At 36.4% G+C, this 23153-nt stretch overlaps 2 protein-coding genes across 11 annotated transcripts in view; one reads left to right on the top strand and one right to left on the bottom strand.

Annotated features, from left to right (window-relative positions):
* The window catches only part of LRRC49 (leucine rich repeat containing 49), a 159450-nt gene extending 147935 nt beyond the window's left edge, over positions 1 to 11515 (bottom strand). For 2 of the 10 annotated variants that reach the window (XM_009429033.5, XM_016927078.4), the window contains exons 1-4: positions 11337 to 11515; positions 10624 to 10695; positions 8342 to 8429; positions 3256 to 3358 (exon numbers count right to left, since the gene is read on the bottom strand). In XM_009429033.5, coding sequence (XP_009427308.1) covers positions 3256 to 3358; positions 8342 to 8429; positions 10624 to 10695; positions 11337 to 11384 — 311 coding nt within the window. In that variant the 5' untranslated portion in view covers positions 11385 to 11515. Of the gene's footprint in view, positions 1 to 3255; positions 3359 to 8341; positions 8430 to 9609; positions 9708 to 10623; positions 10696 to 11336 lie in introns of those variants that run through there. The other 8 variants (XM_063794015.1, XM_063794017.1, XM_016927079.4 and 5 more) reach the window with 8 other exon arrangements.
* Positions 11516 to 11933: 418 nt separating this feature from the next.
* Positions 11934 to 22936, top strand: THAP10 (THAP domain containing 10). Its single transcript, XM_523207.7, has 3 exons — positions 11934 to 12435; positions 21364 to 21511; positions 21622 to 22936. Exons 1-3 carry the CDS (start codon positions 12007 to 12009, stop codon positions 21816 to 21818), a joined length of 774 nt encoding a protein of 257 aa, XP_523207.1. The 5' UTR covers positions 11934 to 12006; the 3' UTR covers positions 21819 to 22936.
* Positions 22937 to 23153: the final 217 nt, after the last annotated feature.

Below are 23153 nucleotides of genomic sequence, written 5' to 3'. Positions count from 1 at the left end.
ATTGACTTAACATGAGAAAACATTCAACATAATTGCCTTTTGTGATAGAGGTTTAAATGGCTGAAGGAATCTTGTCACATAACCAGACAAATGCCCTTGGCATCAATCCACCGATGTAACGATTGCCCAGGCAACTAAGTCATCAGAGTTAAAAACATATAAAAATCTCAGAGAATCATAGAGTCTTGAGCCAGATGACATCTTCAAAAGAGCAAGAAATTCAGTCATCTAGAGTTCACTTTGATTAAAAAAAAAATTCAACCTGAGATCCATTAATGGCAAAGTGGTCCTTACTTAACATTTCCTTAGAAACTAAGATTTTAAGTATATGTTTACATGCTCAACACTTTGAACTTTGCAGAACATTTAGAGTGCTACAGGGTAGGATGAAACCTTACAAATATATGCTTTGAGCTATATTTAAAACAGTAAGCCTCTATTATGCAAAATGTTGTAACATACTACATGTGAAGTAAATAAGTTCAGGGCCCTTTAAGAATTCTAGTAGTAAAATAATAGGGGCAGACAGGAGGTCCTGCGTGATTCTACTCTGAGAGGTTAAAATACAGCTCAAGGAAAATACAGCTCTATCTGAGTGTGAACAACTCTAATAGGGAAGTTTATTAGAAATATTCTCTTTCAGTAGAAATCAAGTTAATGAAAGCTTTAAAGAAAATATATCAGAGTGTTACTAGCATAAGTGAAACTACGACAGTGATCAGAATCTTCCTGATAAAGAGAAAAAAGAATGATTCGCAGAAAAAAAATAACTGAATGTTAATGGCTAACAAATCTATGATGTTTAAAAATATAGATTCTAAAGAAACCTGTTTAAGATAGAGGAAAAGAAAAGGAAATTTTGGGCAATAGTTTAATTATTTTAATGTGTGGTTAATTTTATAATTCATTTCATGTATTCAATTATTTTTTCACAGAATATTTAAAATTCATTTCATATATTCAATTATTTTATCACAATATTTTATCCAACTATTTTATCAGAACTGTGATAAATCAATAAATTTAGTATATAAATTATAAATTAATAAATTGTAAGTATTCTACCTTAAAATTTGTATCTTTGTGCATCAGCTTAGCAAAAAATTTAAATCATCTCACTTTTCCTGCTTCAGTCTTTTTCTTTTTCTCTTAGTTAAACTTACTGATACCCCCCAACTTCTATTTCATCCAATTCTTGAATCGGTCATCACTAAGACAGGAAAATAAATAACCTCCATCCTCCCTCTTACCTGAACTACCGTAGATTGAAATAAAGTCACTTTCTCTGATTCTAAACACAGTGGTTAAGTCCCAGTGCCAAGGCTCATTTGTATACTGCTTAACCCCACAAACCCCTGTCACTCCAACAAAACAAGCAAGCAAACATACATAATAACTAGAGACCCACTGCCCTCAAGGGGAGTTTCTAGGCCTACAAAACTCCTGAGTTGCTACATCCTACCCCATTACTGATACATCTAACAGACTATGCCTTTGCTTCTGTGTTTCCTTCTTGGTGCTGATAGGCTGCCTTCCTGGTACTCCAGGCCTAACCTAACTCCCAAAACAGCCAGAGCCTAGCTCTTCCAAGTACTTCTTCTCAGGGTTGGCTTCTGCCCTTGACCCCTCAGGCTCCTAGCTAAGAAGCTGCACAGCATGGCAGATCTGCCTTCGGAAATCACTGGCACTACCCACTGGCTCTCAGAAATGATACCTGAGTTAGTTCCTTGCTGCTAGCCAACCTTTCTTGACTGCACATCCTGGTTCTTGTCAAATGATGCCTAACTTTATGATATCTTTGTGATTCTGTCATTTTACAACCAACTTTTGAAGCGGAGTCAGTTCTCTCAATCCTGACTTTCTTGATAAGCAAGTCTCTGCCTGATCAAAGTTTGCTTCTCCACCCCAGAGGCCCATGCTGTTAAGGACCCATCTTCACAATTGCCTGAGTCATCCCAAGCTACAAAGGAAGTGCCTAACTTGTTATGTCACAGTCTTACAAATACTGGCTCCTGTTAATGTCAAGTAACATGAAACTGAAGGGCTGAGGTACTATTCTTGGCCAATCTTTTAAAGATCAAGAGAAAAGTTACCAAAAAAATCCCTCAAAACATTAAAATAATACCATGAAAGTTATAAATATTAGACAGCATTCTCATAAACCACTTATACCGCAAAGATGTCATGAGAGATACTGCCCTTCAGTGTTACTTTTCCTACAAAAGAACATGTTAGAACCTCCAGCAGTTTTTCCCAACTATAAACACAGATAGTTCATTATAATTTGTTGTCAGGTGTGCACTGCTAAGCTAAAGGTATGCAAAACAGAGATGTTTTCTCTGCTGGTTATACCACTGGGGTAGATAGAGACTGGGATCCTTCACCCACCATGCTACTGTGGATAGTTTCTAGATGTAAAGATGGGGATCGAGTTCTAAATATATTCTTCCATTAAAAAAAATTTTATCAAGAGCGTGTTTTGTACCAGGTTCTGTTCTAAATACCAATAATACAGAACTGGACAAAAATTTCTGTGCTTATGGAACATATATTCTAGTAGGAGACAGACACTAAACATAATAAGTAAATAGTTATTATGTTATAGGGTAATAAATGCTAAGAAGAAAAATAATGAAAGCAGAGAAGGGGGCTAGAGACTTCAGTGTGGAAGGGGTTGCAATTTTGGAGAGGATGGCCAGAGAAAAATCATCCCTGAAATGATGACATTTGAGCAAAGACCTGAAGGCAATAAGCCTAGAGATATGAGAAGGAACAGCATTCCAGGCAGAGGGGATAGCAAGTACCAAATTCCTGAGGTATAATCACTCTTGGTGTATTCAAGGAACAGCAAGGTGGCAGGTATGATTGGAGCAGTGAGTGAAGGAGAGTGTAGGAAGAGATGAAGCCAGTGAAGTAACAGGAAACTAGACTGGATAGGGCCTGGGAAGCTCATGTGAGGATTATATTGTGTTTTTTTTCTATACTACAATCCATTTTTCATCAATGTCATATTTTAGAATTGCTGTAGTACTCTTGTGAAGTATAGTCAAGCTCTTTTATGTTATATAGATATAAAATTCCTCACCATACCTCAGGAAGGAGAAGCAAAAAACTGGTTAAAAAAATTATATCTAAATAGGAGAATTGAATAACTGGGGAACAGGAGGAAGGAGGGAGACTTGCATCTTTCAAGTCTTGTACCACGTCTATGTATTACCTAGTCAAAAAAAAGAAAAGAAAAGAAATTGTCCTCACCTTTCTAGGCTCAACCTGTCTGAGTAAAGAATTTTCTCTTCAGAAGAACGTTGAAGAATAGGAAATGATGACAATGATGAGCTCACCAAATTAATATGATCACCTATTAAAAATGATATACAAATTACTTAATTAAGAAAAACCTCCGAAGTCTGAAACTAAAGTCATCTTATATTTGGAGAATTTTAGCACCATAAATATCTTATCTAGAAAGTATAGTTTCCATAGCTCTCCATATTTGAAATTAATTACTAAGATGAATTTGTTTCTTTCCTTCTTAAACCTAAACTATGTGTTCCATGTATGCCAAATAATTTTTCCCTTGCCTTACAGATTGGTTTAAAGTACAGAACTAGTCCAGTGCTATCTTCATCCCTTTGTAATCCTGACTCCTTGCCTTAAATTCTAACTGTCTATAACTAAAATGATAGTTCCTCATTACCAGATATATTTGGGCCAGCACTATGACAGCCCTGCTGTATTCTGGATTTTGAAGGTGTCTTAATGGAAGAATCTCCAAATGCTGATAAGGACCTCGTGGCAGTTTTCATTTCCAGCCCATATAGTTCTATCACATTTGTTGTGGATGAGATGCATAGGAAATACACAAAAAGTAGTTTTGGATAGCAGATGTAAACCTCGCATCATCTCTTTCTTTGTAAGTTCAGCCACTATTAGTAGAGAATATTGCCAAGATACCAAAGTGGATGTCAGTAAATCTAGCATACCGTAGTTAGGGTCCACAAAGTATATGACACCCCTCTAAGGTTTATAGGCTGTTTGTTAGATGGTGTCCTTGCCATTATGTAGCTTTCAATCTAGCAGACTGAAATTAATAAATACACATATGAAATTCATAAATAGAACAACATACATAAATGCAGAATAAAAAGAATACCTATTTGTAAGTTTGCACATAAGTGTGTCTGGTTATTTTTTACTTAATGAAGGTGGTTACAGACAGGTTTGAGGGGAGGTGAATATTAAGATATTTTCTAAAGAACTAGAAGAATGTAAATGGTCAAGAAGAAACAATGAGAAGTTCCAGAAATGAGGTAAGAATTTGAGTAATGGGTCAAACGTGACAGTTTGAATGCCAGAGGAAATCTACCATATTTTCCTCTATGAAAAGAAAATCTTCTGAAAGCAGCAACTGATGTTGAAATGTCTGAAGGGAGCACTAAGTATAATAGTAAAACAGAACCTGATGTTACCACAGAATTCTGCTGTTGAAACTAACAAAAAGATGAAAACCAAATCTAGAAAGCTAACCTACTCTTTGGGAGGTCACCAGACAATATAATGACAACTTAAAATCAAGTTCTATATAAATCATATTAAAAAGCTATAAGGCAATGGCATTTGCTAGCTACCTCAGGTCTGCAAGGCATAAACTGAAGTATCTCACCCCTAGTTTCTTGAACAAAATAATCAGTGCTCACATCCCACTTTTCTGAATATTATGAAATATCAAGATAATAATGATGTTCTAGAGTATAAGCATTCAGAATTGACATCATATTCACCAATAAACTGATTTTCTGGCATGTCCACATGCTAGCAGGATACCTAAAAGCAACCACAAGTCAGTAAATTGATTTGGAAATCAAGTCAAGATGGTTAAAAAAACAAAAACAAAACAAAAACCAGTCTAAAGACTGACTGCAGTCTAAGAATTAACTAGTTAAAGATTAATTGGTCAACTAAAGACAAAAGATTGAAAAACTCCAAGCAGCAGACAACCTCAGTTTCTCTTGTTAGCATTAGTTAGGTTTTCTGAATGGTTTTGTTAAGGCTTCAAGGCAATCCTCAATTTTTAAGAGGCAAATTTAAACTTTACAAGACTTGAGATACAGAGGCAATAATCAAAGATTAAATTTACACTCAGTGAATAAAGGAATTTTATCCTTAAACTTTCTAGCTCTTTTTATACACAGAAGTCATAATCACTATCAGCATAATGAACTTACTATCGATGTGATATACTGCTTACAATAAATAGAAAGACATAAGAATGATTAGGGTAAAAGGCCTTAAATCTACCATACAACAAGACCTTCTAAATAACTGGGAACCAGAGAGATCCGCAGTTAAAATATCCACATATATATGTGGGTATACAAATATCCACATATATATGTGGGTATATAAATACCCACAAAAAAACTACATTACTATGTGGCAAAATTTTCATCATAACAGTTTGTTACTGTTTATTTCCTTTTTCTCTCTTTCTTTTTGAGACAGGGTCTTGCTCTGTCACCCAGGCTGGAATTTAGTGTGGCATGATTACCGCTCACTGCAGCCTCAAACTCCCAGGCTCAAGTGATCCTCCTACCTCAGCCTCTCGAATACCTGGGACTACAGGCATGTGCCACCACACCCAGCTAATTTTTGTATTTTTTTTACAGATGGGGTTTCATCATATTACCCATGTTCAAGATGGGGTCTTGAACTCCTGGGCTCAAGCAATCCACCCACCTTGGCCTCCCAAAGTGCTGGGGTTACAGGCATGAGCCATAGCAACCGGCCTGTTATTATTTATTTCTTATATTACTATTTAACTTACCAGATATGTAGCCCTTGTCTTCCCAATTAAATCTACAAGCTCCTTGGGTGATGGACCTCATTTTACATTCTTTATATTCTTGGTAAAATCTAAATTCAGTAGGCAGTCAATAGACAAATTAATTGTTTTTCCAGTTTACTAAGATTTAATTGAAAATCTATTTTGCGTGTGTTACTTCTGTTAAAAAAAATCTCAATACAAATAGCATCTCAAAGTGTTAAGAAGTATAATGGTCTAAATTTGGTAAGAATGTTCACTGCACTGTATGCTAGATACAGAGATGGCTGGATGGCTGGTTGGAAGTATGACTATATAGATGAAGAGATGGATGCATGGATAGATAAATGAACAGATGGGTGGATGGACAGACAGGTGGATGGATGGACGGCATAGTACATATGGCCATATATGTGTGTCCACTCGGCCGTGTCTTTGAGATTGTTTTGGTAACCAAAATCTTAACTCCAGATTTTCAGTGATTTATCATTATCTTAAGAGCAAAGTATTGCCTCTTCCCTTCTACACACACATTTTAAAATTCCTAATTAAGGGATTTAATCAATAAGGTCAGGTTAACTGAAATTTTATTATATAGTAGTTCCTGCAATATATGGCACTTATAAAATCTCAAAGACACAGGGGTTAACTCTTAACAATATTCTAAGAAGCCTAAAGAAATCACATATCAAGTTTTAACTCACTAGCTTAAATAAAATATCAAGTGTCTTTACTTTTGACTGAGAGTACCATTGGTTAAGTTTTGTGGACAGGCTATGATATGTTTGATTAATTTTGAAAAATAAGAAATGGCTGAAATTAATTATAATGATTGGGTATCAAGATACAGTTTATTAGACAGACATCCCTAAACTTTTCCTGATGAGGTGCTACTTACAATTTTTCCAAAATTTTATACCCTTGGAAGTAAAATTTGAGTACAAAAGTCAAGAAAATAAGTTGTGTGGCCTTCTTTGCATGAAACTGCCTGGAACTATGGAGGGAGCACATTGAAAGTAACCAGGTACACATTTAAGACATTTCAAATTAATATCCTGTCACAGAACCCAATTTTGAATAAATTTTTTAAATGAAAAACCAATTAGGTTTTTTTTCCTAAAGAGTTAATTCATACTGAATGGGTCATTACTTATGTATAAAACTTTATTCATCTCTCAGGTTCACAAAATTCAATACATCCATACTATTTCCTCATTAGCGAATATCTAGTAATACTTTACCACTTAAATAAGTTTGCCTGGCCAGCCGTCCTCAAATCTGTTTACTAACTGCCTACTCTAACTCAAGAAAACCTTAGTGAAAGTACTTAATTTTGATTCATGATTTCGGGAAAACTTTTAAGATATTGTTACCAAAAATGTCAAGGAAATTGACAATGCAAGCATAAAAACCCTAGTTGAGGCTTCACATCTATAATTCTGTACCTAAAACAGTGATCGGCACACAATACTTGCTTTATAAATAAGTATTGAACTGAATCAAATAAGGCAAAGACAGATGTTTTCCACACTGTGGAACTGCAGTTAGGCTGACGTCATGTCCAGCAATTGGCCAAGACAAGAGTGTAGAACGTAGGACAGAGAAAAGATATGTCAGATTAGATGGGTCCAAGAAGTAGGTCCAGAAATAAAAAGAGAGAGAAAATTAACCAATATTTAAAATTGCCATATGTTCCCACAGTAATAACATGAACCACCTAGAAAGACCTATACTGATCAGCCCTCTCATATAAACTCCTAAGAGGTAGAGGCAGTTTTGTATATGTGGATTCAGAAGTGTTTAACATGAGCACATTACAGAAAGCTAATGGCTGTCAGCAACAAACCAAGATTCAAATGTGAAGGAACGTTTTCCTTGATTTGAAAAATATATTTCAGAAATATAACCAGATCATGTGAGGCAGTATTTGTCAAAGGATGACCCACAAACCATATACCTCAGAATCACCTGTGACATTATTAAAATGCACATTTCCAAATCCCGCTCAAGACCTACAAAATCAGAATGGGGAAGATGGAGGGGGAGCACTAAGAATGTGCATTTTTAACAAGATCCCAAGTGATAGACACTAGAGTTTAAAGCCTTTAATATAAAATCTATAATTATATGTGATAGTAACAGGGAAAGATTGTTTCTTCTCTACTCCTGACTTTACATTCTTTCCTGATTTCCTTAATATTTGTGTTCCCATACTCTTACTCTAATTAGCGACTTCCAAATACTGTTCTAATACAGTATTTGAAACATTCTTTTTCCATTCTCTAGTGTATAGCCCACCCTCAAAGTAAAATAATAACAGCTTTTTTTCTGTATTGGAAATAATCTACTATGCTACATATATATAACCAATGATTTAAAAAAATACCAAACCAATTTGGTCCCAATGAACCATTTCATTTTAAATTCAAGTTTATTTGGATCTAGTAATTCAACATTATTAAACACTTAATATTATTCAAAAATGATGAACCACATCTGATCTCTATTCACTGACAATACCTTGCCTACTTGAGTAGTTTCTTTCAAGGTCATGTTGTAAAAGTCTACCGGGGAATGACGACGTGTCTTTATTTAGCTTGAATTCAACCTGAAAAACATTATTAAAGAAAAAAATATTTGGAGACGAATTTAACACCAAGCAGTGAAGATAAATTAAAAAAACATATAATAACTGATACACATGGTACAATGTGGATGAACCTTGAAAACATCATGCCAAGTGAAAGAAAACTGACACAAAATACCACATTGGCAAATCCATAGAGATGGAAAGCATATTTGTGGCTTCCAGGCATTTAAGGGAAGCAGGGAATGGGAAGTAACTGCTTAATGGGTACAGGGATTCCATTTGGAATGATGAAAAAATTCTGGAACTAGATAGAGGTGATGGCTGCACCTCTATCATTGTATTTTACCACCCACAAAATCAGGATCAATTTTATGAGGTCAGATAAAAGATATTCCAAGCTGAGACACTTCCAATCCCTCCACGCTCTCACCACAAATACAATGATTAAAAGAATCATTTGCTTCAAAAAAAAAACACACAATATAAATAAAATGCTGTTGAAAAACATCACTGTTTTGATCATTATAATCCTTTTAAATGTCCTATTATAATATAATAAAATTGTATATTTAAGCCTTCTAAGAAAGGTTTTCACTTGATCTAAAACTGATATAAAATAATTATCTGGTGGGAGGACTGAGAAAAACAAAACCAGAACAACTTCTTATGATTAGCCACAAAAAACCCCAAATATGTATCTTGAATAAATTAAGATGCTTCTAATGTATTCATACTATAAACATTATGTTGGCATTTGCATTATATCCTTGGGAATTATATGACCTAAAGGTATTTTCTCAGAATAGATGTCCACACAAAAGAAAGTGAATGGTTTGGAAAAAATATTTAGATGAGGCACACAGTTCTAGAAACATTATAATGGTGGAAAAGGATTTGTCCAGAGAAATCAATTAGGAAAGCTCTGGAGAGAATCCATTATGCTCAATTATAATAAATAATATTTTCAATTAATCTAACTGCTGTTTATTTGAGATGATCAAATTGTCTATTTTCTGGTGTTTACCATTTTCATATTCATATATAATGTAATCAACAGCTGCCTCCTTGACTAATGATGTCCTTCCATTTACCTTCCTCATGCCTTTTCTTACCCTTCTTCATGCTGTTATGTGTGAACTCTGCCCTTCACTTTAGAGTTCTTCCAGTGACGCCTATTTAATAACTTTTTAGGACACACCTGAATTGTGATGGTTAGAGGTTTCCAACTTGGTCAAAGGAGGAAAAATCATGTTGTGTCTTGAGACATAGTGTGTAGAAAGTAGGTAAGTATAAATGCTGAGGTGAGACAGAAAGGAAAGAAAAACATGTTTATCTCAAAATCTCAAAAATTAAATCAAAAGCCAGAAATTCTAGAAATGCTAGAGACATTATGGGCAAATAATCTTGGGGAAAAAAATCTCATATTCATATCGTAACTTCTAAATAACGTTAAGTCTAACATGTGTCCACTGCTAACCTATTTTTTTCTTCCCTGATTTTAAATGGGATGTGTGGATATGCCCTCCCAATTACCATTTTATCTAAGGTGTCATTAGTAGTAAGACATACCATTATTTTACCCTCTATTAAGAAAGAAAAAAAACCTCCCCAATTAAACTATGACATGCCATCAATTTTAAGAAGGCTCCTGATTTCAGAAATGTGTAAATATCACTGGGTGCGGTGGCTGTTGCCTGTAATCCCAGCACTTTGGGAGGCCAAAGCAAGCGGATTGCTTCAGCTCAGGAGCTCGAGAACAGCCTGGGCAACATGGTGAAACCTGTCTCTACAAAAAATACAAAAATATTAGCCGGGCGTGGTGGCATGCACCTGTGGTCCCAGCTATTCAGGAGGCTGAGGTGGGAGGATCGCTTGAGCCTGGGAGGCAGAGGTTGCAGTGAGCCAAAATTGTGCCACTGCACCCCAGCGCCCCAGCCTGGGTGATACAGCTAGACCCTGTCTCAAGAAAAAAAAAAAAGTGTAAATGTCAAAAAAAAAAAAAAAAAACCCTTAACCTTTTGTAATCAATAAAATCACATTAAGTTTTTTAAAGAGGGCTATTTTAGCTTTATGTAGGCAGAAAGTAAGAACTAGCTTTAAACTGGAAATCAAAGCAAATCTACTTAAATTTTTCAGTTTAGAATCTATCTACACTTTAAGTCATGCTGTTATTTGTGTAGAATTTAAAACAATCTTCAATTTAAATGCCAACCTTCTTAAATCTTACTTTGTTTTTTTCAGGAAGCGATGATGTTTGAATAACCAGATGAAGCCCGCAGTTCACCTGAAATGTAAAAATTAAACCATAAAATTTGCTCTTAATACACAAACACATATTTCCAAAAAAAAAAAAGGTACAAACAGAAATATAACAAAAAATTAGAACACAATGCTCTATTTCTGTTTCTGGTAAATGATCTTGTTCTGAGGATTTGCTGAAAAGAATAAAATCACATCTAAGAATTAAAAGGTTTCACTGATTTATTTTCCAAAATGTCGGCAGCAATTTAACCCTCTAGTTAGTACCTCAGGCTTTCGACATTTGCCATTCAGGTCTAAATAAACATCTCAATGAGACAGGTGAAGGAGGTGGGAGTCCCTAATGATAAATTCTCTTCACAGTTAAAAGGAAAAGAAAAGAAAAAGGAATTGACTGGCCAAAGGAATTTAAATAAACCCAAGCCTTTCACAGCAGACCAGCTCCACCTTCTGGGGAGCCCAGATCCTGGACAAGACTTTGAGTACCCATCATACAATATTAAATTGTGCCTTGGTCCAGCCCACGAACCTCAAACCCTGGTCAGACAATAGCTTGAGTAGACCCAGCGGTGCCGGTCCTAATAATACAGCCCATCTCCTAGGACAAAGACGCCAGTCAGAAAGAGTACCAGTGGGAAGAAAGAGAAAGTAGAAGGCCCAACTTACGTTGTTCGCAGCCCGGCCAGAAACAGAGCGATATTTCCCGGGAATCATGATAGGAGACAGTCCAGGTTCTCTGTTAGATCTGCCTTCCAGGTGACGCTACAGCGGAGATTCAAAGAGACCCGAAAGAGGTCATCTCCCAGGCAACCTGCTCAGGGTTACCATGGAAACGACCATTTCCGGCCTGGACCTCTCCCGAATCGATAGAGCCACACAGTCGTTGCAGCTTCTAGTTGTATTCGTGAGAGCCCAGTGCGTCACCACTTCCTCGTTCTATTTTCCCAGCCTCATAAAAACAGAGCGGGAGTATTGGGAGGAGGATAAGCTGGGGAAGAGGCTGGCCACACTGGTTGCTATAACCACCACCACTTCCGGTCCGTTCTTCTTTACGGCCCACCTCAGCGCTGCCCGCGCGAAATTTGTATCCCTCTGCGTGTGTCCACTGGCTCCTGGGGAGCAGCGCAGGGAGGAGGAGGAGGAAGATATCAAAGAGCCCTCCCATTGGGGGCCCCAGATCGCCACTTCCGGTGACCAGAGGTAGGGAAGGAAACAATCCCGACCCGGAGTGGACAGGTGAGGAGGGGAGGACTTGCCTCGCCGAGGCCGCTGCGAGGAGCGTGCCCAAGGGCGAAGGTCCAGGGAGCCCGGCTCCCGCGCACCGAAGACGGCCGCCATGCCGGCCCGTTGTGTGGCCGCCCACTGCGGCAACACCACCAAGTCTGGGAAGTCGCTGTTCCGCTTTCCCAAGGACCGGGCCGTGCGGCTGCTCTGGGACCGCTTCGTGCGGGGCTGCCGCGCCGACTGGTACGGAGGCAATGACCGCTCGGTCATCTGCTCTGACCACTTTGCCCCAGCCTGTTTTGATGTCTCTTCGGTTATCCAGAAGAACCTGCGCTTCTCCCAGCGCCTGAGGCTGGTGGCAGGCGCCGTGCCCACCCTGCACCGGGTGCCCGCCCCGGCACCTAAGTGGGGAGAGGAGGGAGACCAAGCAGGCCGCCTGGACACGAGAGGAGAGCTCCAGGCAGCCAGGCATTCTGAGGCTGCCCCAGGTCCAGTCTCCTGTACACGCCCCCGAGCTGGGAAGCAGGCTGCGGCTTCACAGGTAAAGAGAGACCACCGAAGGTTGTGTAAGGACCCCTGGACTCTGGCTGGGCTCCTCCACTTAGTGTCACCTTGGGAAAGGCACCTCATCTCGAAAGTTCCTGTTTTCTAATCTGCAAAGTTAGGGGTGTGCTTTAGAGGTGATCTCCAAGGTCCCACTTATCATTAACACTTTGGAATTAAGTGACCCAGTTAATTCCTTCTAACTGCTCCTCCCCCAAAACACACACACACACACACACACACACACACACACACACACACAGTCTTGTCCTGCAGAGTAGTGAGTTGCTTTCACTCGCTGCTCCAGAGTTTTTAAATAGAAAGGGTTTAATTTGAGCAAATCTCCAGGATTGGAGTGCTTGAAACTGTGTTTGCATAACATTACATAAGCTTGAGGAAAGTCCCTTATTTGTATCACAAATGATGGGGCGAAGGAGATGTGGAGCTACAGATGAAGATGATGGAGCTTGCTAATAAATCCCTTCCCACCCCAAGCTTCCTTTATGACTGATAACTAGCTCCAGCTGCCTTTAAGTTCAGTATCCCTAGTGAGCTGACTTTCCCCATCTTGCTCTCTTCTGCCTACTTTTCTGTTCCTTCTAAACATTGTTTGCACTCATTTTGCATCTGGTTACTACTACCTTCTTCCCCACGTACCATTTTAAAGAAAACTTTCCAGCCTTCCTTGTGATAAACTTCAGCCTTACCACCATTACACAGATTAAATTATAGCAAGAGGTTAGTAATTTCCTCAGGGGTCTGTAATCCTTACTTAGGTCCGGTTGCCAGACCAACACTCTTTCTGCAGTACTAACCTGCTTCCTACATTGGGGTGGGTATTTAAGACCCTTTAATGGCATCTTGCAATTATTAAGATAAAGAGCAAAATTATTAACCCAATTTACATGGCCCTGCATGTTTTTTCCCCCTGCATACCACACTAGCCCTAACCAAGGCCACTGTCCCTGTTGCTCACTGTGTACCATCATGCTGACCTTTCAGTTCTTGGACATACTATACTATATTACTTCCTACCAACAAGACTTTGCTCAGTTGTTGCATGTATTATAATATCCTGGAACTATGCCCCTCCCACTCCCATCATTGCCAATTAAGTCTTTTTCCCTTAAAAATCAGCTAAACATCTTTCCCCTTGATCCCTTAGTTATGTACTCTCATTCTTTGTGTACTCCATGTGATTCAATAGCACAGATACTTCAGTAGCACTTACCATAATTGCCATGAAATAATTGTGTAGTTTGCTTAATATTTGTTTCTCATATTAGAATGTAAGCTCCATGAGAGCTAGGATCATGTCTGATTTCTTTGCCATTGTATTGCAGTGCCTAAAACAATATTTTACAAATTTAAGTAATTCAATAAATATTTATGGAATGATTACATGACTATAAGAACAAATTTTTGCATTATAATTGAATTTTCAATTATCTGCCAGTTTCCCTCCTCACCAAGCTGTATACCTGTCAAGATAGCTGTCCTTTCCTTGAACCATCTGTCCACCATCACCACCTATACAAACTTTGCCCAAACATATACATCCACATACATATATATGTGTGTAGCAAGAGAGATAAATACTAAACATGTGCCACACACATCCCCCTACACCATTTTTCTTCTTCATAATTACACAACCTAATCAAAAATTGGGAGAAGAAAAGCCAAGCTAGTCAAACAACCAAAGTCTTTATAACCCATAAAAACTAACCATTGGGAAACAGATCCAGCATACATAATAAATCTGTTTTCCATTTAGTAAGTATAACCAGCCAAAATTTATAACAATCCATAGTACATTAATATACTTGCTGAATTACTAGAAAACTATGTGTGAGTTCTAAAATAGTCACTTTAAAAGTATATAAGGTTAAAAAGATTTTGAGTTGATAGCAATAAATGTTTAGCCTGGTCTGGATAAAGAACCCTAACCACATCGCTAAAAAATTGGCTTGTCTATCTGACTTCTTCCCCCACCCAATGTTTTTCTTCCCAATCCCAGGACTAACTGTCTAAAAATCAGATTTCCAGTGATTCTGCAACATTTATTGAAGAGCTATTGTAGACACTGTTCTGGGTGCTTGGTGCTATATATAGATCAATATAAATATGAGTGTTACATATCTTTAGGGGGCTTCCGAAAAGATAAGACACCACTTCCAAGGAAAGAAAGGGGCTTATTTATTGTTTTCCCTTAACTGTTAATTTTGTATTCTTTTTTAAAAAACCCAACTGAATTTTTTAAATTGTTGACTTGAACTATAGCAAATACACAGAAAAGTGAACAAATCTTAAGTGGACAAGTCATTAAATTATCATAAACTGAACATGTGTAACCACAACCCAAGTCAAAGAAACAGAACATTGCTAGCACCCCAGGAGTCCCTATATCACCCCATATCCAGCCCCTCCCCTCTCCTCAAAGGTAACCAAGTTTGCTTTTTTTTGGGGGGGGGGGATTTCATATAAATCAAATCATACTGTAGCCATTTTCTGTGTCTGGCTTCTTTTGTTCAACATTACATTTTTGAGATTCATCCATATTGTTGCATATAACAGTAGTTCATTTTCATTATTATGTAGTATTCCATTGTATGAATATACCAAAATTTGTCTGTCTATTGTTGAACATTTGGGTTGTTACCCATTGGGGCTATCATAAGTAATACTACCATAAACTCTTGTATATGTGTTTTGGTCCACGTGTGCACACATTTCTGAGGATATATACCTAGAATTGCTGGGTCATAGTATTACATTAAACTTCAGTAGATAATACCAAATAGTTTTCTAAAATACTTGTACCAATTTACACTTCTACCACAAGTATGATAGTTTCCATTGTTCCACATTCTTGCCTATACGTGGGATTTCTAGTCTTTCACATCTGAGTCCATTTGCAGAGTGCGTAGTAATGTTTTTGCTTTTCATCCCCCGATTACTGATGAAATTAGTAAGGAAACACCTTTTCAAATATTAATTGGATATTTAGGTAGCCTTCAGTGACATGCCCTTTTAAATCTAGCCCATTTTTCTGTTGGATTGTCTGTCTTTTCTTGTTGATTTAGAATTTTTAATAGATTCTGCCTGGAAGTCCTTTTTCAGTTAAATGTTTTTATCTTCTCCCACTATGGGTTGCCTCTTGGTTCTTAATAATGTCTTTTGATGTACTGAAGTTCTTAATTCTGATGTAGTCCAAATTGCCAATAATTTTCCTTATTCTTAATACTTAAAACATTTTACTATGCTGTTTGTAATAAACTTTGTTGTTTTTACTTTTTATATTTAGATCTAATTCAGAATCGATTTTTGTGTTTGGTGTGAGGTAGGATTTAAGTTTCATTTTCCCCAACATTGATACCCATTTGACTCAACATCTTTTATTGAAACTACTAGCATTTCTTCTTGGCCTTGCAATGTCAAGTTTGTCATAAATCAAGTGCCCTTTATATGCATAGGTCTGTTTCCACATACTTTATTCTGTTTCACTTATCTGTTTGCCTAAGCAAAAGTATCACAGTGTCTTATATAGCTTTATTAAGAATTAATATTCAATTGATTAATACCTCTTACCTTGTTCATGTTTGTGGATATTTTGACTATGTTGGGCTCTTTAGATTTCTAGATACATTTCAGAATTGATTTGTCAATTTTCACAAGTTACTCACTAGGATTTTGATTATGACTCCATGGAATTCATAAATGAATATGGGAATAAATGGCATATTGACAATATTGACTCTTCTAATCCATGAACATATATCTCCATTTATTTGGGTTTTTAAATTTTTCTTAGAAGTGTTTTATGGCATTTGTTGTAGAGGTCTTACATATCTTTCATTAGATTTATTCACAGCTATTTGATTTTGCTACTATAAATGGTATTTTAAATTTTATAATCTATAAGTGCATATTGATAAATTAATTTTTGTTGAACTTGTATCCAAAAACCTTGTTAAACTCACTTATTAATTTCAATAGTTTATAAATTCTCTTGAATTTTATACATGTACAAAAATATCATCTGAGAAAAGCGTTTGATATTCGTGTTTTTATTTCGTATTCTTCCTGTTGCACTGGCTTGAATGTCCAGTACAGTGTGGGAACAGAAGAGGTGAGGGGAATCCTTTTCTCATTCCTAATTTCAGAGGGAAAGCCTTTAATATTTCCCCATTTGATTATGATTTTTACTATAGTTTTTTATAGCTCTCTTTGTAATAAAAAGAAATGTTCCCCTTTATTTCTAGTTTAGATTATAAATAATGGTGAATTTTATCAAATGGTTGTTCTGAATCTATTAAGGACAACATTTTTATTATGTTAATATAGTAAATTATATTGATTGGTTTTAAAATATAGAATCAAACTTGCATGGCTAAAATAAACTCAATTTGGTCAAAGTGCTTTATTCCTTTCTCATATTGCTTAATAAAATATTAGCTAAAATAAAATATTTAGGATTTTTGTATCTGTGTGCACGAGTGAAACTGGTCTACAGTTTTTTTCTTTCTTGGAATGCCTTTCTCAGGTTTGGTATGAAGATTATGCCAACAGATTTGGAATTGTTCCTTCTTTTTTCATTCTCTGGAAATGTTTATATAAAATGGCATATATCCATTAATAAATTTGGTATTAATATTTGGTAGAACTCATTGATAAGACAGGAGTTTTCCTTTTGGAAAGGTTTTTTATGATGGATTCAATTTCTTTGTTATAAGGTTATTCAGAGTTCTTTTGTTTATCCATTTTGATAAATAGTATTTTGTTTATCCATTTTGATTAATAGTATTTTTTAATTTGTCTGTTCCATCTAAATTTTTAAATGTATTGACACAAAACCTTCATGATAATCTTGTATTTGAAAAAAATTCTGTTTGAGCTGAGGTAATTTTTGCTTTTTCATTTTTTCTCGATCAGCTTCACCAGATGGTTTATCGATTTTTTTTTTTCTTTTTTAGACAGAGGCTCACTCTGTCACACAGGCTGGAGTGCAGTGGCGCAATCTCAGCTCACTACAACCTCTGCCACCCGGGTTCAAGCGATTCTCCTGTCTCAGCCTCCCGAGTAGCTGGGATTACAGGTGCCTGCCACCGCACCCAGCTAATTTTTGTATTTTTAGTAGTGATGGGGTTTCACCATCTTGGCCAGGCTGGTCTTGAACTCCTGACCTCGTGACCCACCTGCCTTAGCCTCCCAAAGTGCTGGGATTACAGGCGTGAGCCACCGCACCCCACCTGTTTATCGATTTTTATTAGTCTTTCCAAAGAACAAACTTTGCCTTGTTGATCTCTCTAGAATTTTTTTTCATTTATTTCACTTATTCATTATTCCCTTCCTCTGCTTTTTAAAATTTTGTCCACTGCTCTGTCTTTAACTTCTTAAGAAGTTAAATTATATCATTGATTTTCAGAATTTTTATGGTGAATGTTAAATGGTGCAGCTAAGTTTCACAAGCTTATTTCACAAATGTAGAATTCAGTAAAGTGGTGTTGATAGAGGAAAATCGGGTCCTGAGAGGGGGCTATGTTAGAGATATTTTGTGGAATACCTTTTGCATGATATTAATAATTCTAACCTAAATTAAGCCCAATTAATTTTTCTATCCTAATATATGCATTAAAGATTATAAGTCCCCACCTAACATGGCTTTACTGAATCTTACAAGTTTTAGGTATGCAGTATTTTTATTATTTAGTATAAAATATCTAATTTCCATTGTGATTTTATCTTTTATTCGTGGGTTAATTAGAAGTATATTTTTTAATTCCCGTATCTCTGGGCATTTTTTAGTTAAATTTTTGCAATAGATTTCTAGGTCAATTACACTACTGCCAGAGAAAATACAATATATGGACTTAATCTTTTGAAATTTGTTGAAACTTGTAACATACTCAAAATAGTTTTTTAAATGTTCCATATGTACTTGAGATGAATGTGCGTACTGCACTTGGATAGTGTTCCACTGATGTCTATTAATCATGTTTAAATTTCCTATATCCTTTTGGAATTTTTATCTTAATTAATTACTAAGAAAGTGATGTTGCAATCTTCCACTGCGATTTTGAATTTACATATTAATCTTCAAATTCTACCTATTTGGTGGTATATATCTTGAAGCTATGTTATTAGGTTATTAGCAATGTTACTAGGTATGTATATATTTTGAAGCTATGTTATTAGGTATGTAGTGCTAATATAGCAACACCAGCTTTCTTTAACTTAGTGTTTGCATAGTACATCTGTTTCCATCCTTCTACTTTCAATCTTTCTGTGTCCTTAAAAGTTTAGGCATTATTCTGTCCTATGGTTACCCCACTGAAGAGAATGTATCTTTTTTCCTCTGGCTGCTATTAAGTTTTTCTCTTCATTTTCCAGTTTTACTGTAGTGTGCATAGGTTTGGTTTCTGTTGTTTTTATTTTGATAAATAGAAAGGGTTTATAGTACTTTTGTAAAGGCATGTCTTAATGCCTTCTATCCATTTTGATAAACTCTCAGCTGTTATTTGTTCAAATATTGCGTCTGCCCCATTTTATGTTATACTTTTAAATCTTATCCCCTATGTCTGTTATGACATTTTCTGTATTTTCTATTTTCCTTTTGTCTCTTTCTGCCTTGTTCTAGATATTTTCTTTTGACTCATGTTCTAGTGGATTAATACGTGCCTGGAAATTCTGCCTCTAAGCTTTTAATCTGAAGAAGCAATCGGATATCTACACAAGAGATTTATGTTCAAATATTCCTAGTAATATGGATTGTTTTAATAAATTGTATATCTGTAGAATACATTCCTATGTGGCAATAAAAATTATGATTTAGAATATTTAATAACAGATTATATATAAAATAAGTGGGAAAAATAGGTTATAAAGCATTATATTATCTCAGTTTTTAAAAATACACATAAAAAGACAACATCAAAATATAAAGTTTTAGCTATGGATTGTGAGATTATGACTAATTTTTAGCTTCTTTTTGCTTCTCTGTATGGTGCAAATTTTTGCAGTAAAAAATGTATTATTGTTATAAAGGGAATAAAAGTTATTTTTTTAACCCTGATTAAATTTCTAAAACTCTATTTTATCCAGAATACACCTTTTTGTAAAGAAATATGTGTTTATTCTGGACTTTGACAATGCTTGGCTTAGAAGTAGATATAGCTAGTGAAAATTGGTCATGATTTAATAAATGTGGAGATAAACCCTTTAAATAAGATTTGTGTTACAAAGGGACTCTTCACAAGAATTTCTTTACAAAGTTTCTTTCTTTTTTTTTTTTCTGTGTGTATATATGTGTGTGTTTGAAACAGAGCCTCACTCTGTCGCCCAGGCTGGAGTGCAGTGGTGTGATCTTGGCTCACTGCAACCTCTGCCTCCCGGCTTCAAGCAATTATTGTGCCTCAGCCTCCCGAATAGCTGATGTACCACCATGCCAGCTAATTTTTGTATTTTAGTAGAGGTGGGGTTTCACGATGTTGGCTAGGCTGATCTCGAACTCCTGACCTCAAGTGATCTTCCTGCCTCAGCCTCCCGAAGTGCTGGGAGGCGTGAGCTACTGTGTGTGGCCACAAAGTTTCTTTAACTTGGGTATCAATAGCCTATGATACAGCCACCAAAGACACCTACTAAAATATTTTTTCAGTGGTTTGAAGGCAGCTGCCACTACTGCTAAACACTGTAATTTTGTTTTCATTTCTCTATCACTTACTTTCTCTCCTCCCAGGCTCTCTTAACTTTTCCAGATATCTTTTCTTACCGTCTTCCACATAATCTCTAGGTACCCTGTCTTATATTACCTTTTACATATCAAAACCCTCCTTCTTTCTACCTCTCACCCATATTAGTTCCCCTACAAATCAAATTTCACCGCCTGGCACAATAGCACACGCCTGTAATCCCAGCACTTTGGGAGGCTGAGGCAGGCGGATCACTTGAGGCCAGGAGTTTGAGACCAGCCTGGTTACCATGGTGAAACATTGTCTCTACTAAAAATACAAAAAATTAGCCAGGCATGGTGGCAGGCACCTGTAATCCCAGCTACTTGGGAGGCTGAGGCACGACAATTGCTTGAACCCAGGAGGTGGATGTTGCAGTTGCAGTGAGCCAAGATCATGCTTCGGCACTCCGGTCTGGGTGACAGAGGGAGACCCCTGTCTCAAAAAAAAAAAAAAATTCCATTTCACAATGTAGTTTTTCTCAGGAAAGTATTAAAAGTCACTTATCTTATTAAAGGAGACTTCTATAAAGTATAAAGAACAAATGATTAGGTTTTCTAGAATAATATGACTGCTAAGATATCAAATAAGTTAATACTGATAGTATCATCTTGGTTGGGTGAGGTGCCTCACGCCTGTAATCCCAACACTTTGGGAGGCTGAGGCGGGCAGATCACCTGAGGTTAGGAGTTCAAGACCAGCCTGGCTAACATGGTGAAACCCTGTTTCTACTAAAAATACAAAAAAATTAGCTGGGTGTGGTGGCACCTGCCTGTAATCCCAGCTACTTGGGAAGCTGAGGCAGGAGAATCACTTGAACCCGGCAGGCGGAGATTGCAGTGAGCCGAGATCGTACCATTGCACTGCAGCTTGGGCAACAAGAGCAAAGCTCCATCTCAAAAAAAAAAGTATTATCTCTTCTAGCTTTTGATTTAAGAAAAAAAAAATTAGTTGTAAGCAAATAGCTTATGCATTCTGGCTGACCAGAATTCATGATTTATAAGTGGAAAAAAGACAATATGGCAGAATTCATAAAAGGTTGGACTATAGATTCACCTTGCCTAGGTTCAAATATCAGCCTTACCAATATGTGACTGAAAATTTTCAGCTATACTGTCTTACTACTTGTAACTTTTGAAAGATAAAACCCTATAAGGTACACTTTAATATGTTTCTCCTCTGATTTGTGTTTTTAGATTACGTGTGAAAATGAACTTGTGCAAACCCAACCCCATGCTGATAATCCATCTAATACTGTCACTTCAGTACCTACTCACTGTGAAGAAGGCCCAGTGCATAAAAGTACACAAATTTCTTTGAAAAGGCCCCGTCACCGTAGTGTGGGTATGTTTTGACTCTTCAATGGATTAAGCAATTGAATTGATCTTTTGTATATTAAAGATATATGAAAAGCAAAGTCTAACTCATAGGTACTTATGCTTATTCTCTTTCAGGTATTCAAGCCAAAGTGAAAGCGTTTGGAAAAAGACTGTGTAATGCAACTACTCAGACAGAGGAATTGTGGTCTAGAACTTCCTCTCTCTTTGACATTTACTCCAGTGATTCAGAAACAGATACAGACTGGGATATCAAGAGTGAACAGAGTGATTTGTCTTATATAGCTGTACAGGTGAAAGAAGAAACATGTTAAAAACTCAACATCAAATGCTCTGATGTGCTATAGATTTTCAAATCTTTACTCACATAATTATCTCTTTGCTATTGTAAATCTTTCACTTCAAGATAATTTGACAGTTGAGTATCAGCATAATTTGTTTAGCTCTAAGGCAAAAGTTTGCTTGCTTGCCAACACAATGAAGATAATACCTACCCACAAACATCCCTATTCTCTACTTTCACCTTTTTTTTTCTTTTAATCCTTTTGGTAGAAATCAGGTTACAAAGCAAAACCACAATATCAGCAACACTTCCTAATCAAAATTAAGCATTGAATATTTGTTTAAGCTTAGTTCAGAAGCAACGCTCCTACGGGACTTGACATTTGCTAGTTAGAATGTCCCTACTCTTCTAAATAATTTGAAAGTATGGAGCAGTAACACAGTAACAGTGAGCACAGCCAAGCCTGACACTACTAAATGATTTGGTAGTGAAGCCAGGACATCTACCCTTGACTATTTTTTATGTTATTTATTTATTAGTTTGTCCATTTGTAATATGTATAGATCTGTCCTGTGAGCATTTCTGATGAATCTATGGTTCTTACAGAAATTTTTCAAAGGGAATCAATTTAGAGATAGAGTTTTCATATACTTATATTAACTTATTAATGAAATCTGTTTGCATCAGTGCTTACTGCGACACATTAATTAGCTTGATTAATTTAGTTTAGAATCATTAACATCATGAAAAATAAAAGTACTACATTTCTAACGTATTCCCATTGCAGGTGTTAGGTATTTTTTCTGTCAACACCTCTCTTTTGAATTCTACATTTGAGAAATAAGCATGGAAATATTAGCTACCCCGTCTGCCATTCACCAGGAAAAATTTCTATGGCAATTTTGTACCATGAAGTAAACTGTTACAATAGTTTCTGAGAAGCATACTATAACTCTGATCTTCCATTGAGAATAACAAAAATAAATATCAATTTTACACCTCATATGTCTTCTTAGTTCTGAATGATTAGAAGAACTTGCATGTATTTTTATCCTAGAAGGTTTAAATAATAATACATCGAAGTTATTTTCTTCCAAATGTAATTTTATGTCTGCTTTAAGGAAAATAAAATAAAATATTAATAGGAGTTGTGAGCCTGAACAATGATTGTGTAAAAACATAGCATTATTATTACTTTCATTATTGTTACTGCTATTTTGACTTGAATTTGAGATGACTGTTTTTTGTTTGCTTGTTTTAGAGACAGGGTCATGTTCTATCGCCCAGGCTGGAATGTAGTGCTGCAATCATAGCTCGTTGTAACCTCAAACTCCTGGGCTCAGACGATCCTCCCACCTCAGTCTCC

The sequence above is a fragment of the Pan troglodytes genome, chromosome 16, assembly GCF_028858775.2.
Source record: "Pan troglodytes isolate AG18354 chromosome 16, NHGRI_mPanTro3-v2.0_pri, whole genome shotgun sequence".
Classification (NCBI taxonomy): domain Eukaryota; kingdom Metazoa; phylum Chordata; class Mammalia; order Primates; family Hominidae; genus Pan; species Pan troglodytes.
Note: the sequence above shows the minus strand (reverse complement) of the source record. Positions and strands in the feature narration are given on the sequence as shown.

Bases quoted from the DNA above. Each gene is read 5' to 3' on its own strand.
- THAP10 (XM_523207.7), top strand. From the start codon at position 12,007: ATGCCGGCCCGTTGTGTGGCCGCCCACTGCGGCAACACCACCAAGTCT. The intron at 12,436-21,363 runs GTAAAGAGAGAC...TTGTGTTTTTAG, and splicing joins AGCAGGCTGCGGCTTCACAG to ATTACGTGTGAAAATGAACT. The intron at 21,512-21,621 runs GTATGTTTTGAC...ATTCTCTTTCAG, and splicing joins GCCCCGTCACCGTAGTGTGG to GTATTCAAGCCAAAGTGAAA.